The 16608-nt window shown below is 48.6% G+C and overlaps 1 protein-coding gene across 1 annotated transcript in view; it reads right to left on the bottom strand.

Annotated features, from left to right (window-relative positions):
- VANGL2 (VANGL planar cell polarity protein 2) overlaps window positions 1–16608 on the bottom strand; it is a 47147-nt gene that overhangs the window by 11452 nt on the left and 19087 nt on the right. Inside the window, exons 3-5 of the mRNA XM_032234171.1 lie at window positions 6049–6322; window positions 2834–2954; window positions 1521–2128 (exon numbers count right to left, since the gene is read on the bottom strand). Coding sequence (XP_032090062.1) covers window positions 1521–2128; window positions 2834–2954; window positions 6049–6119 — 800 coding nt within the window. The 5' untranslated portion in view covers window positions 6120–6322. The remainder of the gene's footprint in view (window positions 1–1520; window positions 2129–2833; window positions 2955–6048; window positions 6323–16608) is intronic.

Raw genomic sequence — 16608 nt, 5'->3', positions numbered from 1 at the left:
GTGCATAGCTTTTAGGATGCTTTCAGAGAGCTCCCGGGGGCTGGGGAGGGCAGAAATGTGTGAAAAACAGGCAATTTCCCCCCCCTCAGCACCCAGGAGCACCCTATAAGCCTCCTAAAGGCTATTCATGCCCTCTTTTTTGCCCCCCCCCCAAGCACTGTACAAGCCTCCTAAAGGCCCTTTTTTGTGAGGGAGGGGTTTGCCAAGTGCAAAACCCTTTTTTTTTTAATTTGCCTCTTCAAAACATTGGTGCATCTTATCCTCCAGTGGGTCTTATACTCTGAAAAATACATAATTTTGTATTTATTTATTCTGTCATGTTTTTCTATAGTGCCTATTGAAGGCCTTTGAGAGCTGCATGCAGCAAAATTTCATCTTTATGTCTGCTGATTAGTGGACACTCAAAGTGACAATAGATTTATTCTTAAGTCTTATTAGGGCTCACGGCTGGGCATGAGATTGGGGGGGGGGGCACTTCAGCTTCTTCCCCAACAGTAACAAAAAAGAAAGAAAGAAAATTCTGGATCGCAGACGTTGCAATACCGAAGACAACAGAAGGGAAACATATACGAAGACCTGCAAAGACAGTCCTCGGGCTTACAGCCGCAATTCAGCCCAAAATGTATGTTGCTAAGTGAGAAATTCGTTAAGTGAGTTTTGCCCCATTTCACGACTCTTCTCGCCACCTTTGTGAAGCGGACGAGTGCAGTTCTTAAATGAACAACACAAACTGTGAAGCCCACCTGGCTTCCCCACTGACTTGACTTGCCAGAAGGTCGCAAAAGTGGATCGAACGACTCCGGGGGCCACTGCAACCGTCATAAATACGGGTCAGTTGCCAAGTATCCGATGTTAATCACGTGACTGTGGGGAATGCTGCAACGGCCGTCTTAAGTGTGGAAAAAAATGGCCGTAAGTCCCTTTTTCCAGTGCTATTGCAATGTGTCACTAAATGAACTGTTGTAAATTGAGGACCGTAATTTTTGGAGTATAAGACACACCCAAGATTTTGAAGACGTAAATTTTTTTTAAAAAAGGTTTTGCACTCTGCAAGGCCCATTTTTTGCCAAAAAACCAGGGCATGCATAGGCTTTGGGAGACTTATACAATGCTCCTGGGGGCTGGTGGGGCAAAAACGAGCAAAAAACAGCTAATTTCTGCCCTCCCCAGCCCCCAGGAGCACTTTGGAAGCCTCCTAAAGGCTATGCACATCCATTTTTGTGAAGGGGGAGGGGTTTCAGGAAGCACAAAATGCTGTATTCAGTATATAAGATGCATCCAAGATTTTCACCCTCTTTTGGGTGGGGGAAGGTGGATCTTATACTCTGAAAAATACGATACCTGTAGAACTAGAATGACTGTGGCTCAGGGACCAACGGCATCGACATCCCCTTCCAGTCCATTGCAAAAGGCAGCTCCCATCCTGTGACGAGGCTTCAACGCCACCGAATAGCCGGCCCTGCCCATCCTTGATCGCGTGGAGATGCCGCCAAGCCCCTCTGACGCTCTGCTGCCCTTACCTGAGGTGCCCCACGTTGTAGAAGCGGCTGGCCCCGTCGGTGGAGCGCACCACCTTGAGGGTGAAGTGGGGCTGGAGCTGGCGCAGCTCCAGCAAGACTACCGCCAAGTAGTGGACGAAGAGCAGGGCGTCCACCAGCGAGACGGCGTACTGGACGATGCCCTGGTAGTTGGTGTCGCGGGAATCCAGGATGCGGACGCCGTAGAAGAGCCAGTAGGAGGCCACCAGGAGGAAGACCAGCACCATCAGGAGGGCCCGGAAGACGAAGATGCGGGGCAGGAAGGCCTTGGGGCGGCGGAAGAAGAGGGCCCAGCTGCCCAGCAGGAGGATCAGCAGCTTGAAGGCCACTGAGATGAAGAGGCCCTCGCAGGGGGTCCCGCAGGGGCTCAGCTGCTCCCCCCACAGCAGCTGGGGCAGCAGCATGAAGGCGATGGGGGTCAGGAAGGAGAGCAGGGCCAGGGCCCCCGCCAGCGAGACCCCCAGGTGGCGGGAGCAGTCCAGGTGGGCGCTGTCCTCCATGTCCTTGGTGATGCGCGTGATGTCATCGTGGGAAATGCTGTGCTCCGATGTGCCGGTCACCACTGTGGTCGTCTCGCCCCAGTTGTCGTCCTGGCGGGAAACAAAAGCAACGTTGGGGGGGGGGTCAAAGGGGAGGGGAGGCAGCCGTCTTCCAGTCAGGAGAGCTGTCCCGGGCGGCTGCAAAGGGTCTTGTCTACAGCCCCACGCAGGGACCCCAGCTGGACGGGGAGCAGCCCTGCAGCCTCTCCGGTCGGCCTCTGGCCCCTCCCAGTGGATGATGGAGAGATGAGAGAATAGATAGGTGGACGGATAGATGAACGGCCTGGATGGGGAAATTGGATGGATGGATGGATGGATAGAGAAATTGGATAGATGATGGATGGATGGATTGGATGGATGATGAATGGAGAAATTGAATGGATGGTAGGTGGACGGATAGATGGATAGATGGAGAAAGTGGATGGATGGATGGATGTATAGGAAAAATTGGATAGATGTATGGATGGAGAAAGGATGGATAGATGGAGAAATTGGATAGATGGATGGATGGAGAAAGTGATGGATGGATAGGAGAAATTGGATGGATGGATGGATGGATGGATGGATGGATGGATGGATGGATGGATGGATAAATTGGATGGATGATGAATGGAGAAATTGAATAGATGGATGATGGATGGACGGATAGATGGATAAATGGAGAAATTGGATGGATGGATGGATGGATAGATGGATGGATAGATGGAGAAATTGGATGGATGGATGGAGAAAGTGGATGGACTCTTCCCCACTCACCCTTTCGTCCCCTCGGGTCGACTCGTTGTCCAGCAGGGGCTCTCCGGGAGCCTGGATGGTGACCGACTTGTCTCCCCGGCTCCCATCTCGACTCTTGGAGCGATGCCGCTCTCGGCGGTCTCTGTGGGGCAAGAGAGGGTCCCGGGAGTTGGGGGGGGGGGGCAGCTCAGGTCACAAGCATCGCAACACCCACCTTCTCCCTAACCAGCTCCTCCTTCCACCTGCTGGTTGTGGAAGAAAATGGGGGATCTCGCACACAGGCAGTCCTCGACATACGACAGTTTGTTTAGTGACTCTTCAAAGTTACAACGGCACTGAAGGAGGTGGCTTTTTCACAGTTAACGACCATTGCAGCATCCGCATAGTCACAAGATCCAAATTTGGACGCTTGGCAAGTAACTCATAGTTATGACGGTCGTAGTGTCCTGGGGTTACGTGATCCCCTTTTGCGACCTTTGGACAAGCAAATTAAATGGGGAAGCCAGATTCACTTAACGACCGTGCTATTAAACTTAACAGCTGCGATGATTCACTTAGCAACTGTTGCAAAAAAAAGGTTATAAAATGGGGCAGAACTCACTTAGCAAGTGTCTCGCTTAGCAACAGAAATTTAAGGCTCAATTGTGGTTGTAAGTCGAGGACTACCTGACGTCCTAATTTACAGCCTCTGCCAGGGGTTTTTTTCCTTTTCTCCTTTTCACCACCAGATAGCAAAATGTTATCCACAAGGGTCTTTAAAAGGGGGGCTTGAGGCCAAAGCATTCGAATCCAGGACAACCGGGATTTCCCGGGGGTCTCTAAAATGCAGAGCCATGGAATTGGCAAATCACCGTTAAGCTTCACCCCAGATCCAGCCATAAATCACAGGTTTCAACTCAACTTTTGGAAGGGAAGATTCCCAAATATAATATGCCGCTTGGCTGGAATCTTTGCTGCAGACAAGACCAAAGGCTCCAGGAGCCAAAATCAGTTGCCCAGCGCACCACAAAGAAGCCACAACTTTTGCTCTGCAACCATGTTTCTCAATCTCAACAACTTTGAAGATGTGGGACTTCAAATGTCGACCAGCAGGCAGGGGAACTGTGGGGACGGAATTATTTTAAAGTTGGGGAGATTGCAAAACACGCCTTAAATTCTTAAATTCTAGGCTTCTTCCGTTTACCCCCCACAAAAATTAACTGAGTCTAGGAGAGTCTCCTGGTGACCTGTGGGAAATGGGGGGAAATTCCAAGCAGGATTACCATGTTTTTCGGACTATAAAACCAGTGTACAACTCAAGAATGGACATTGGCATTGGAGATGGCTAAAATATCAGCATATCTTAAAGATCACTCAAATGAGAGATATAAACGAGACTGGAAAAAATGGATTGACTATATACAAAATAAATACGGGACCAAGAAATTCCAGTTAGCCTATGCTTAAGATCAGAAATGATTTAAACTGTTTAAAGTTGGCTCAGCAAGAAGAAGCTAAGATCAATGTAGAGATGTCATTAATTTCTTTATTTCTTTTTTCTCAATAGATTTTAGACTGTGTTTGTTAAAAATCCATACCGTGTACGGGTTCTGGGAAGTCGGGGGGTGGAAGGAGGAGGGGGGTTGGGGGGGAGGGGGGGAGAGGGGGGGGAAGGGGGTATACATTAGGCTAGACAAGAATTTGGTGGTAAACTAGAACTATTTTGACACACAAAAATTGTACTCCGATGTCTTACTGATTGAGGAATGATGAAATGTTTGTTTTAAAAAAAATAAAACTTTTGAACCCAAAAACCAGTGTATAAGACGCACCAAGATTTCAAAGAGGTAAGTAAGAATTCAAAAGTTTTTGTCCTCCGTGGCCCCCATAAGGACTCCGCAGGCTTCAGCAGGTCTGGGGGAAGGCAAAAACGCCTGTTTTGGGGCAGAAAACAGGCTGTTCTTCTCAAAAACAGGAGCATTTTTGCCTTCCCCCAGCCTTGCTGAAGCCTGCGGAGTGCTTATGGGGGCTGGGGGAAGGCAAAAGCGCCTCCGTTTTTGCAAAAAAAACCGGCCCATTTTTGGCTTGCTTTTCGCAAAAATGGGATGCGGGGGCGGGGCTTCAGGAGGCAAAAAAATAGCTATATTTGATGTATAAGACGCACCAACATTTCCACGCTCTTTTAGGGGTGGGGAAAGGTGCGTCTTATACTCCGAAAAATACTGTAAATTATGCTGTCCCTTTGCAGGCCACCAAATCCAGACTGCAGCATTCCAGTCCGCCACTAGGTGGCAACACAGACTTCCAGTTCTCCCGGCATCCAAAACTCTGAACCCAGATGTGATTATTGCCCCGCCCATGAAGCTGTTTGCCTTTCTGGCATTAGCAAACAACACCCACAAAGGAGAATATTTGTAGCTCCGGGTTGAAAGGAGAGATCTCTGGTGCTCTCTGAGGCCTGGTGGTTTTCTTGCAGACATTTTCATGAACCCAACCAGATAACATCACCAACTGGCCCTGATGGGGTTGCCTAGCTGGGTCATGAAACGTCTGTAAGGAAAGAAGCAAGCAGAGAGATCACGAAGGAGTCCTTGCAGCAAACAATATTTCACAGAATAATGGCTAGATTAGTGATGGCTAAATAGCCGGGGCACAAAATTGGGATATTCAAAGAAATGAGTGGCATAATGAAAAGATAGATAAGATAGATAAATAGGTAGGTGATGGATGGATGGATAGATGATGAATGGATAGATGGATAATCTACCTATCCATCCATCACCTACCTATTATCTATCTACCAATTACCTACCCTCCTATCTCAATGTATCTTATTCATCTCATAGAACAGTGTTTCTCAACCTTGGCAACTTTAAGTCCTGTGGACCTCAACTCCCAGAATCCCCCAGCCAGCTACACTGGCTGGGGGATTCTGGGAGTTGAAGTCCAACAGGACTTAAAGTCGCCAAGGTTGAGAAACACTGTCATAGAATCATAGGACAGAAGGGACCTTAGAGGTCTTCTAGTCCAACCCCCTGCTCAAGCAGGAGACCCAACACCATTTCAGACATATGCCTGGTCCAATCCCTTCTTAAAAAACCCCAGTGATGGAGCACCCACAACCTCTGGAGGCATCCCACTGGATATCCTCTCTGTCCGTCTTTTATCCCTTGCTCAACCTTCTACCAAGGCTCTCCAGATCTTCCCCGTGGCTCCTCCTCCACCTGCCCCAAACTCAACCCGTCTGGCCGGCTCACCTGGGCTTCCGGGAGCTGCGCGAGTGCCCCGATTTATAGGAGTACCCTGAATATTGCGATTCGTTGTCCATGTTGTCCGAACGCCGACCCTTGTAGCGATCCACGTTGATGGACTTGGATCTGGCGGGCCCTGGGACAGCCACCAAGGCAGCCGCGGCCTCCTTCAGAGTCGGCTTCTTTAGGCCGAGGGGCACCTTCAGAAAGTCAACTTTCACCTTGAAGGACTCTATTTTGATCGGCTGGCTGGGCACAACCTAGAAGAAAAGAGGCGCACCTGTGTGGGAGGAAGACACAACGGGTTAGTCCCACTCATCCTACCCACCAAAAAGCCCACCTGGAGCACACAGGACAACCTAAGGGGAGAAGAAGCTGAGGGACTAGGAGGCCCTCTGTGGAGGACCTAATTAATTTACAAGCCTCGAGAAGAAATCCAGTCTTTTATTAGGAGGAACATTTTGGCATTTTCGGCTGCGGAGGAGCCAAATCTGATTTCCGGTTAATGGCGTCTGACCTTTACCCCCGTGCTTCCCCTCCCCTCAGTCTGTGTCATAAATCACATCCACCAACGAGGTGCTGCAGCAGGCTGTGAACTTTCGTGCCTCACACAGCCTGCTGTAGAAATCTGAGATCCGACTCTGGTCGAAGGTATGCATGGAATTCTCCCTCCCTTCAATGTCAACTTGATAATAGTCATGGAAACGCTTTACAAGTTGACAGTACGTTGATTTGGGGTTGCCAGTAGAGCAGGGCTCTCCAACCTTGACAACAGCACGACATGCAGACTTAAGTTGCCAAGGTTGGACAACTCCTGAAGTAGAACATCAGCTGCTGAAGAAAGTGAAGCTGAAGTCTTCTGCCCTGACAAACTAGCGTTCTGCATGCAGGGATGTCATTTATTTGCATTTACCATATTTTTCAGCGTGGCACGACAAAACTGCAAAGCCTTTATCCGTGGAGACATAAGTGCATCGCTAAAGCCGCGATGTCATCACCACGCGTCATCACCGCCGCAACAACAGCGCGGCAACAGAAGGGCGTTTTAAAACGGTGCCGCGGCAGAAAGCCGATTTCTATTAAGGTAAGGGTTAGGATTAGGTTTAGGGGTTTGTTTTAGGGTTTGTTTTAGGGTTAGGTTTAGGGTACTGAGTGCTTGGAAATGCGCGGATTTGCCCTCCGTGATTATGTCATCGCAGTAGGGTCGTGTTTTTCCTTAGCGCTTTGAACGGCGCGAATTAGTCTTTGCGCTTATGTCTCTGCGGATAAGGGCTTCGCAGATTTGTGGTGGAACCATTTTTCAGACTATAAGATGCACTGGTGTATAAGACGCACCAAGATTTTGAAGAGGTAAGAAAGAAAGGAAAGCTTTTGTCCTTCCCGGCCCCCAGGAGCACTCTTCAGCCTTCAGCTGGGGAAAGGCAAAAACACCCCCATTTTGGTGAAAAATGGGAGGAAAACAGGCCATTTTTCACCAAAACGGGGGCATTTTTCCCTTCCCCCAGCCCTGATGAAGCCTGAAGAGGGCTTCTGGGGTATTGGGGAAGGCAAAAATACTTCTGTTTTTGCTAAAAATGGCCCATTTTCACAAAAATGGGGTTTGGGAGGCCAAAAATGGCTGTATTCGGTGAATAAGATGCACCAACATTTCCATGCTTTTACGTGTGTGTGTGTGTGTGTGTGTGTGTGTGTGTGTGTGTGTGTTACGTCTTATATTCTGAAAAATACGCTATATTTCCGCCTATTTACCCATGGCGACTCAAGGCAGTGTACAGAATATAACACCACATTTAAAACAATAAAAACTAACAAAAAGAATCAAATAAATTAATATAGTACAATATAACCAAATCAACCCCCCTCCTCCCAAACCCCCCAGCCCAGCGACAGCAGAATCATACGAGGCATTTAATGGGCTCCAACCCGCTCTGTGTTCCCAAGGGCCGCTGGCAGAACCAGGCCTTCAGTGCCTTCCGGAAGAGCATTAGAGCGGGGGCCGTCCTAATCCCCCGGGGGTGGGGGCTGAGGTTCCCGAGAGAGGGGGCCACCACGGAGAAGGCCCTTCTTCTGAGTCCCACCAGGTGTCTCTCCCTCAGGGATGGGACCACCGCATTCTCTGCCTCTCCCCTCTGATGCACGTTTGGGCAGGGGTGAAATCGTACCGGTTCTGACCACTTCAGTAGAACTGGTTGCAAAAAATGCTAAGGTTTGCTCAAACCAGTAGCAAAAAAAAAAAAAAAAAAAGCTTTAAAAAGTGGGGGGGGGGGATAAAAAGGGCAAAAGGTAGGAAAAAGATGCTTTAAAAAGTGGGGGATATTATATACATGTACAGGTAGGATGACATAACAATGTTGACATAATGAACTGAAAGGTGTTGTAGAAGGGAAAAAAATAATTTAAAAAAATCTGCTAAAAAAGAAAGTGGGGGGAAAGTTGGCCACGCCCACCCGGTCACATGACCGCCACCACCAAGCCACGCCCACATGACCGCCTCCACCAAGCCACGCCCACAGAACTGGTGGCAAAATAATTTAGATTTCCCCGCTGCGTTTGGGGCTCAAAACAACTTTCTGGAGAATACAGAGAGTTCTCGAGTTGTAACCATTCATTTAGCAACCATTCAGTGTGAAAACAGCACTGAATGAAGTGATTCTTGCTCACAATTGTCACAATATCCCCAGGGCCATCAAAATTTGGAGGACTGGCAACCGGTATGTATTTACAACAGTTGCCGTGTCTGGGGTGGGATCACGCAATCCCCATTGGCGACCTTCTCAGCTGGCTTCCGACAAGCAAAAGTCAATGGGGGAAGCTGGATTCGTTTAAAGACCGTGTGATTCACTTAACAACTGCAGTGATTTGCGTAACGAGCATGGCCCAAAGGTCGTAAAATCAGGCACGACGGACTTAACAATCCCTTCACATGACAACAGAAATTCTGCAGTGGTTAAGTCCAGGGTTACCTTAGACCAGTGTTTCTCAACCTTGGCCACTTGAAGATGTCTGGACTTCAACTCCCAGAATTCCCCAGCCAGCATTCGCTGGCTGGGGAATTCTGGGAGTTGAAGTCTGGACATCTTCAAGTGGCCAAGGTTGAGAAACACTGTTCTAGATGCTGTTAACATGTGTAGAATTAAATAAGTATTTGTTGTATTTTTCTGCTAAGATACCCAGCAAGAATATTTCTGGCTTTAGATCTATACGTTTGCTTTATCATTTTTTCCAACCATTGTATTTTTGTCCAATATTTTTTTTTCCTTTGAGCATTTCCACCACATATGACAATATGAACCCAGCGTCTGATTACCGTATTTTTTGGAGTATATAAGGCACATCTTTTCCCTTCAAAAAAGAGGCTGAAAATCTGGGTGTGTCTTATACACTGAATACAGCATTTTTTTGCCTCCTGAAACTCCCCCCCCCCCCTGCTTTTCACAAAAATGGCCCTGAGGAGCCTTTAGGAGGCTTTAGAGTGCTCCTGGGGGCTGGGGAGGGCAGAAATTAGCGAAAAACAGGCCGGTTTTTTGCTCAATGTCCCCACCCCCACCCCGAGCATGCTATAAACCTCCTAAAGGATGTGCTTGCAATTTTTTGGACAAAAAAACAGGGCCATTTTTTGCTCATTTGGGGAGCACCCCCCAGGAGCACTATACAAGCCTCCTTTTTTTTTTTAACGGACCTGTTTTTTGCAAAAAACGAGCCATTTTTGGGAGGTTTGCAGGATGCAAAAACTTTTTTTAAAAAACCTGCCTCTTCAAAACCTTAAACAACTTTGCCGGTGGAAAGTGCCATAGAAGGTAAATGTTTTCAAGGGGGGGGGGGGAGAAAAGACCTTTTGGAAAAAGCACATTTCATACAGCTTCAGAAGACAATTAAGCACCTTTTGAACAGTTCTCTGAAAGGGAGAATCTGGGTGAGGGATCTCTTTGAATCCCTTCAGGGGATGGAGAACTTCTCCAGCAGGTTTCCAGGGCAGGGATCCAGGAGAGCCCCACGTGGTTTTCTTCCCTGGGACCGTTGGCTGCCTGTGTGGTAAAGTGTGCGTTTATAAACTATGGGAGTGCAAAGAATTTCACACTCCACCCACCCAGGAGAATCTCACCCAAGCCCTCTTCTCTTCACAACTAATCTCTGGAGTGACTTCCTCCAGTTGTTCAAACATCTTCTTTTAACGACCCCATAATATGGGCTGGACCCTAGGCAACAGAGCTGAGTGTTTACTGGCCGGACGCCTTTCCCCGTCGCCAACACGGAGTTTTGTTCAGCAGATATATTCTCATTGTTCCCAGAGAAAGAAATCTCAGCCTCTACCTAGGATTTCATTTCATTTCATTTATTATATTTATATGCTGCCCTTTTCCCCCGAAGGGGACTCAGGGCGGCTAACAAATCAAATCAGGGAAGGGGGGGGGGGGTACAGACAAAAAATAAAAATAAAAACGATACATAACAATACATAATTTAAAAACACACAACTGTCATACCATTCAAGACGGGGACAACAGCTCTTTAGCCCCAGGCCTGTGGGGATGGAACTCACAGCCTCCTAATTGTGAGTCAAGAGCTCCAATTGTCCCATGTGGGCACCTTATTCCAAAACAAACTAACCCACAAAAATAAGGGACCTTGGAGGTCTCCTAGTCCAACCCCTTGCTCAAGCAGGAGACCCGCGCTTGCTGTTAGAACGATGATAGCCACAGAACTACATTAAGGCAGACCTAAAGCAAATTCCCTGCACACTTTAATTCTTGTTTATCCTGTTCGAGAAGTGTTACGCTCCGGTTCAAACATGTGCAGAGTCTCAGGGCAAGTTTTGTCCAGTCGCAAGGACCAACCGGCCACCTTCCTTGGGGAAGAGAGAGCCTGGGCTGGGTCTTGCTGGTGGAAAAGGAGGAGGAGGAGTGGAGCAAGCAAGAAGCAGAAAACATCCTGGCCAGGAGAGAGTCAGCCAATCTTTCACACACCCTCCTGGAAGTCTCCGGCGGTGGAACATTAAGCATGATGGATGTGCTCGTTAAGGACCCGCCCTCCTCCATGCTCAGCGCCTGAGAGCAGGAGAGGGAGACGCCAACGGGAAGATGGTTCCTCCTACTCCTCGCAAGGGGCTGGAGCTCACTCCGCTGCAGGGCGCCAGGAGTCTGTCAGAACAAGTCGGACACAACCACTCCGGAAAGAAGCTGACTCGGCAAAGCTCCCATCCTCCCCCCCCCCTCCAAGGAAAGTCCCAGATCCGGTTCTCCCGGAGGGGGGGGGGGACCGGAGTTGAGGGGCAGGGCAAATTCTTGGCAACACCAAGTTCCACGTGAAGGTGGCTCCAGACTGCCAAGCGAAGATCCTTCAGGGACCTCAGTTTCTCCCGCTGTCTAGACCAGTGGTTCCCAAACTTGGCAACTTTTAAGACGTGTGGACTTCAACTCCCAGAATTCTCCAGCCAGCTCTGCTTTTACTCAACATGTAAATTCCGCTTGGGATCTGCTACCAGATGTGACACTGGCTAAGCAACTTGGCTGGTTTCCAAAAAGGGCCGTGGGATCCATGGGAATCCTGCTATTAAGCTACTAGCCTGGATGGGGCTGCACCTGCCTCCGAAGGGAGCAGCTGGGAGTCTAGCAGGCCTCCTGGTGCAGCTGGCCGGTCACGGTGGAAGCAAGGGGTCCCATCCAGCAGGGCAGAGTTTATGCAATCATGGAATCCTAAGGCTGGAAGGGACCTTGGAGGTCTTCTAGTCTTTCTCCATAGCCAAGATCATAGAATGACAGGGCTGGAAGGGACCTTGGGGGTCTTCTAGTAACCCTCTGCCTAAGATCATAGAATCATAGAATGACAGGGCTGGAAGGGACCTTGGGAGTCTTCTAGTCTTTCTCCATAGCCAAGATCATAGAATCACAGGGCTGGAAGGGACCTTGGAGGTCTTCTAATCCAGCTCCATAGCCAAGATCATAGAATGACAGGGCTGGAAGGGACATTGGAGGTCTTCTAGTAACCCTCTGTCTAAGATCATAGAATCATAGAATGACAGAGCTGGAAGGGACCATGAAGGTCTTCTAGTCCAACCTTCTGCCCAAGATTATAGAACCCTAGAGGTGGAAGGGACCTCACAGGTTTTCTAGCAAGCCCAAGATCATAGACTCCTAGGGCTGGAAGGAACCTTGGAGATCTTCTAGTCCAACTCTACAGACAAGATCATAGAATCACAGGGCTGGAAAGGACCATGAAGGTCTTCTAGTCCAGTGTTTCTCAACCTTGGCTACTTGAAGATGTCTGGACTTCAACTCCCAGAATTCCCCAGCCAGCATTCACGTATAAACAATTCAGTGTCTAGGACAGTGTTTCTCAACCTTGGCTACTTGAAGATGTCTGGGCCTCAACTCCCAGAATTCCCCAGCCAGCGAATGCATTCGCTGGCTGGGGAATTCTGGGAGTTGAGGCCCAGACATCTTCAAGTAGCCAAGGTTGAGAAACACTGTTCTAGTCCAACCTTCTGCCCAAGATTATAGAACCGTAGGGCCGGAAGGGACCCTGGAGGTCTTTCTAGTCTTTCTTCACAGCCAGAATCATAGAATCACAGGGCTGGAAAGGACCATGGAAGTCTTCTAGTAACCTTCTACCTAAGATCATAGAAAGAATCACGGAATACTAGGGCTGGAAGGGACTTGGAGATCTTCTACTCCAACTCCCTGCCCCAGATGTTCATCCATAAGCTCAGAAGGGATCTCCTTGCCTGCGGCATTAGAGAGATGGCGAAAGGAGGAATCCTAGGGCTGGAAAGGACTGTAGAGGTCTTCTAGTCTAACCTCCTATGCCAGCTCAAAGATCGAAAGGGCTGGAAAGGACCTTAGTCTAGCCCGCTGCCCAAGATCATAGAATCACAGAACCCTGAGCTGGAAGGGAACCTTGGGAGATCTTCTATCCCAACCCCCTGCCCCAGATGTTCATCCATAAGCTCAGGAGGGGGTCCATGGGATCTCCTCACCTGCAGCTTTAGAGAGATGGCAAAAGAAGGAGACCGCACGACGTTTTGCAAACGGCACTGCTTAGCAATGGAAATTCTAGTCCCTATGAAGCCATCCCAGAGATAGGCCACCACGCTACGCCAACTAGGTCATGGAATCAAGCTGCCACCCAGGGCAGGTGGCAGCTCTGCTAGCCACACATGGACGGCACACAGCTGCTGCTTATATTAGCAGCGCTCCTTAACATCTGCCAGGCCTCCAGGACTCCCAAGCACAGATGTCTAACCGGCAAGGTGAAAACTGCTCAGCCTCCTTCTCCTTCCACCTGCAGGCCAGGCCCTGAAGGACACTTCCAGGCACCTCCCCGGCATCCACCTGGCTCTCCGAAACTCCAGCGCTGCCTCCTCACCACACCCTGGAGTGCCGGGACAATTTCACAGCCGTCGCCAGCCTTCCCCTGTGGCCATCGGCTCGAAAACCATGTCAGTGCTTTGCAACATGGGCCAGAAGTGAGGGCAACTTTGGAGGGTTGGGACATCAAAGATGGGGTGGCCGGCTGCAAAATGAGGACAGCAGCCCAACTTGGCTTGGCAGGGTTGAAGCACCACAACTTCACACAACCCAAGGAGCACACAACTGCCAATAAGATCAAGCTACAGCCTACCAAGAAGAATAGCTTAGAACAGTGGTTCCCAAACTTGGCAACTTTAAGACTTGTGGACTTCAACTCCCAGAATTCTCCAGCCAGCTCTGCTCTGAAGTCCACAAGTCTTAAAGTTGCCAAGTTTGGGAACCACTGGTTTAGAAGGGAGTGGCAGATGAGGGTTTTTTCAACCGTCGCCACTTGAAGTTGCGTGGACATCAACTCCCAGAATTCTCCAGCCAGCACAACTGGCTGGGGAATTCTGGGAGTTGAAGTCCACCCATCTTTCACCGTTGAAAGACACTATCCTAGATTTTAGTTTGGATTGTTGAGTAGCCTTCCTTACCCAAAAGTGTGACTCAACTGGTCAAATGACAAGATTGATATGTGTTTAATTTTAACACCGACTGTTGTCCGCATTTCTTTTCCAAAACCCAGAGCTGCTCAGCTTCCCCTCCTTAGCCCCCCACCCCCTTCCTCCTTTGCCAGGAAGACCCTAAGCCTGTAAGCCTCAGTTGGATGCTCCTCTTCAAAGAGAGAGAGCAAAGTTTGCGAAATGATAAAACACCCGATTCCGTCAGCGACTCTCTTCTCTTTCTCTCTCTGGGCCACTCCGTTTCCAGAGAACAAGGCTTCTTCTTGGAAGGGCTTTGCAAAGGACTGGGGGCAGGGGAGGGGTCACAAAGGGAAGGGGGACGAGGGGCAGCCAAGTGTCCTATATGTGCAATCAACCTTGAGGCTCAGCACAGAGAGGACCGCGTCCCAAAGGTGCTTTTCGAAAAGGCAACTGGACTTTTTTTTATTGATTTTTTTTATTAATTTTTGTTCTCTACATACAATTATAGGTTCACATAGTTGTTATTCTTTTCTACATTTGTTGTTCTTCTACCTTTGTCATTCCATTTACAGGGTTATAACATACCGTTTGGGTTGCTCCGTTTACCATCCCTTGCCTGTTTTGACACCTCCTTCTTTTCCCCTTCTTTTCTCCCTCCCTCTCTTCTTCACTTTCTTCCTTCGTCTCGCCTTTCCCTTCCTTCTTCCCTTTCCTCTTCCCTACTCCTCTCTTTCCCTTCTACCCTCTCTCCTTCTCTTTCTCCTTTCCATCTTCCTCTCCTCACCTCTTATCTTCCTTTCCTCCTCTTCCTCTCCTCTCCTCTTTCTCCCCCTTCCTCTCTTCTCCACTTCCTTCCTTCCTCTCTCCTTTCCTTCCCTTTCCTCTCCCCTACTCCTCTCTTCCCCTTCTACCCTCCCTCCTTCTCTTTCTCCTTTCCATCTTCCTCTGCTCACCTCTTATCTTATCTTTGCTCCCTCACTTCTTTTCTCCCTCTCCTTCCCTTCTGTACTTCCTTCCTTCCTCTCTCCTTTCCTTTCCTTTCCTTCTTCCCTTTCCTCTCCTTACTCATCTTTTCCTCTTCCCCTTCTACCTTCTCTTTCTCCTTTCCATCTTCCTCTCTTACCTCTTATCTTCCTTTCCTCCTCTTCCTCTTCTCTCCTCCTCTCCTTTCTCCCCCTTCCTCTCTTCTCTACTTTCTTCCTTCCTCTCTCATTTTGGTCATGTGGTCAACACCGTTCCCTTCCCACCAAAGGTGGCTCCTATTTTTCTACTTGCATTTTTTACCTGCTTTCGAACTGCTAGGTTGGCAGAAGCTGGGACAAGTCACGGGAGCTCACTCCGTTATGCGGCGCTAGGGATTCAAACCGCTGAACTGCCAACCTTTCTGATCAACAAGCTCAGCGTCTTAGCCACTGAGCCACCGTGTCCCTAAGAGCACCATCTTTTTGCTGAAATTGAAATTAATCTATTCTCTTAAGTCAGCAATTGCTCAGCCTTGCCGCTTTGAGAGGGGTGGACTTCAACTCCCAGGATTCTCCAGTCAGCATAGAATTCTGGGAGTTGAAGTCCGCCCCTCTTAAAGGGACCACAGTCTGCTCTAAATCATCCAGACATTCTCAACACTCAAGTCTATTCTGGAGCTACCTTTTCACACCAGATCCTTCCCTCCTGCCTGATCCCAGGGCAACAGGGAGAGATCTATTAAAATCTGTCGCCACGTTTGCAGCAGAGAAAAGCAACAGGGCAAATCTAAAAGAGGGAAAATATAAAATGTTTGGGGCGTTCAAAGGTCTCGGTGGCCACATATTCTCCATCTTGCTTAAAGCTCCCCTTGTAACCATCCTTGTCCACTGATGTGGAGGCCACCAAGAACATCTGCTCATCTTCTCCATCTGGAGAAACCAGAGGTGAAATCTGGCCAAAACACTCAACCAGAAGCTGCTCCAAAATGGTCCAATGTACCCGAGATACGACCAATAACCATGAAGGTGCTGAGCCTAAATTTCTGAAGCCTCCTCTTGACCCCAAAGCTCCCTAGCATCAATTTACAACACAGCATAAGAGGGCCTTAGAGGTCTTCTAGTCCAACCCCCTCATCATAGGCTGTCCAGTCTCTTCTTGAAAACCTCCAGTGATGGGAGCATCTACCCTACTAAATTCCTGAGGCATTTGGGGTCAGGGGCAACCAATAACTATTTAATAGTGTTAAATTCAGTTTGTTTTCTGCTCCTCTTTGTTCTACATTGTCTCTGCCTATCTGTCCCTTTTGTGTTCTTCCCTAAGCCACATGATACTGCTTTATTCAGCCTTTTATTATGTATGCAGATAGAAACTAATACCTCTGCAAATGAAGGCCATTGTTTAAGGAAGGCTAATGCTGATTTGGGGCCTCCGGTGAACCTTGAAAAAAGAAGGAACCTCCTTATAAAGAGCAGCATTGGGGGGATTTGTTATTTTTTAAAAACACCAATTAACAGATCCTTCGCCTTTTAAAACATCCACCCTTTCTTTTAACTGGTTTAGCCCAGGGTTTGTCCATTCTGCAACTTTTAAGGGAGGTGGACTTCAACTCCCAGAATTCCCCAGCCAATTATGCCTTCCAATGAAAAGCTTGTGTCTTGGCAACTTTTTTA

Source organism: Thamnophis elegans, chromosome 17, assembly GCF_009769535.1.
Source record: "Thamnophis elegans isolate rThaEle1 chromosome 17, rThaEle1.pri, whole genome shotgun sequence".
Classification (NCBI taxonomy): Eukaryota; Metazoa; Chordata; class Lepidosauria; order Squamata; family Colubridae; genus Thamnophis; species Thamnophis elegans.
Note: the sequence above shows the minus strand (reverse complement) of the source record. Positions and strands in the feature narration are given on the sequence as shown.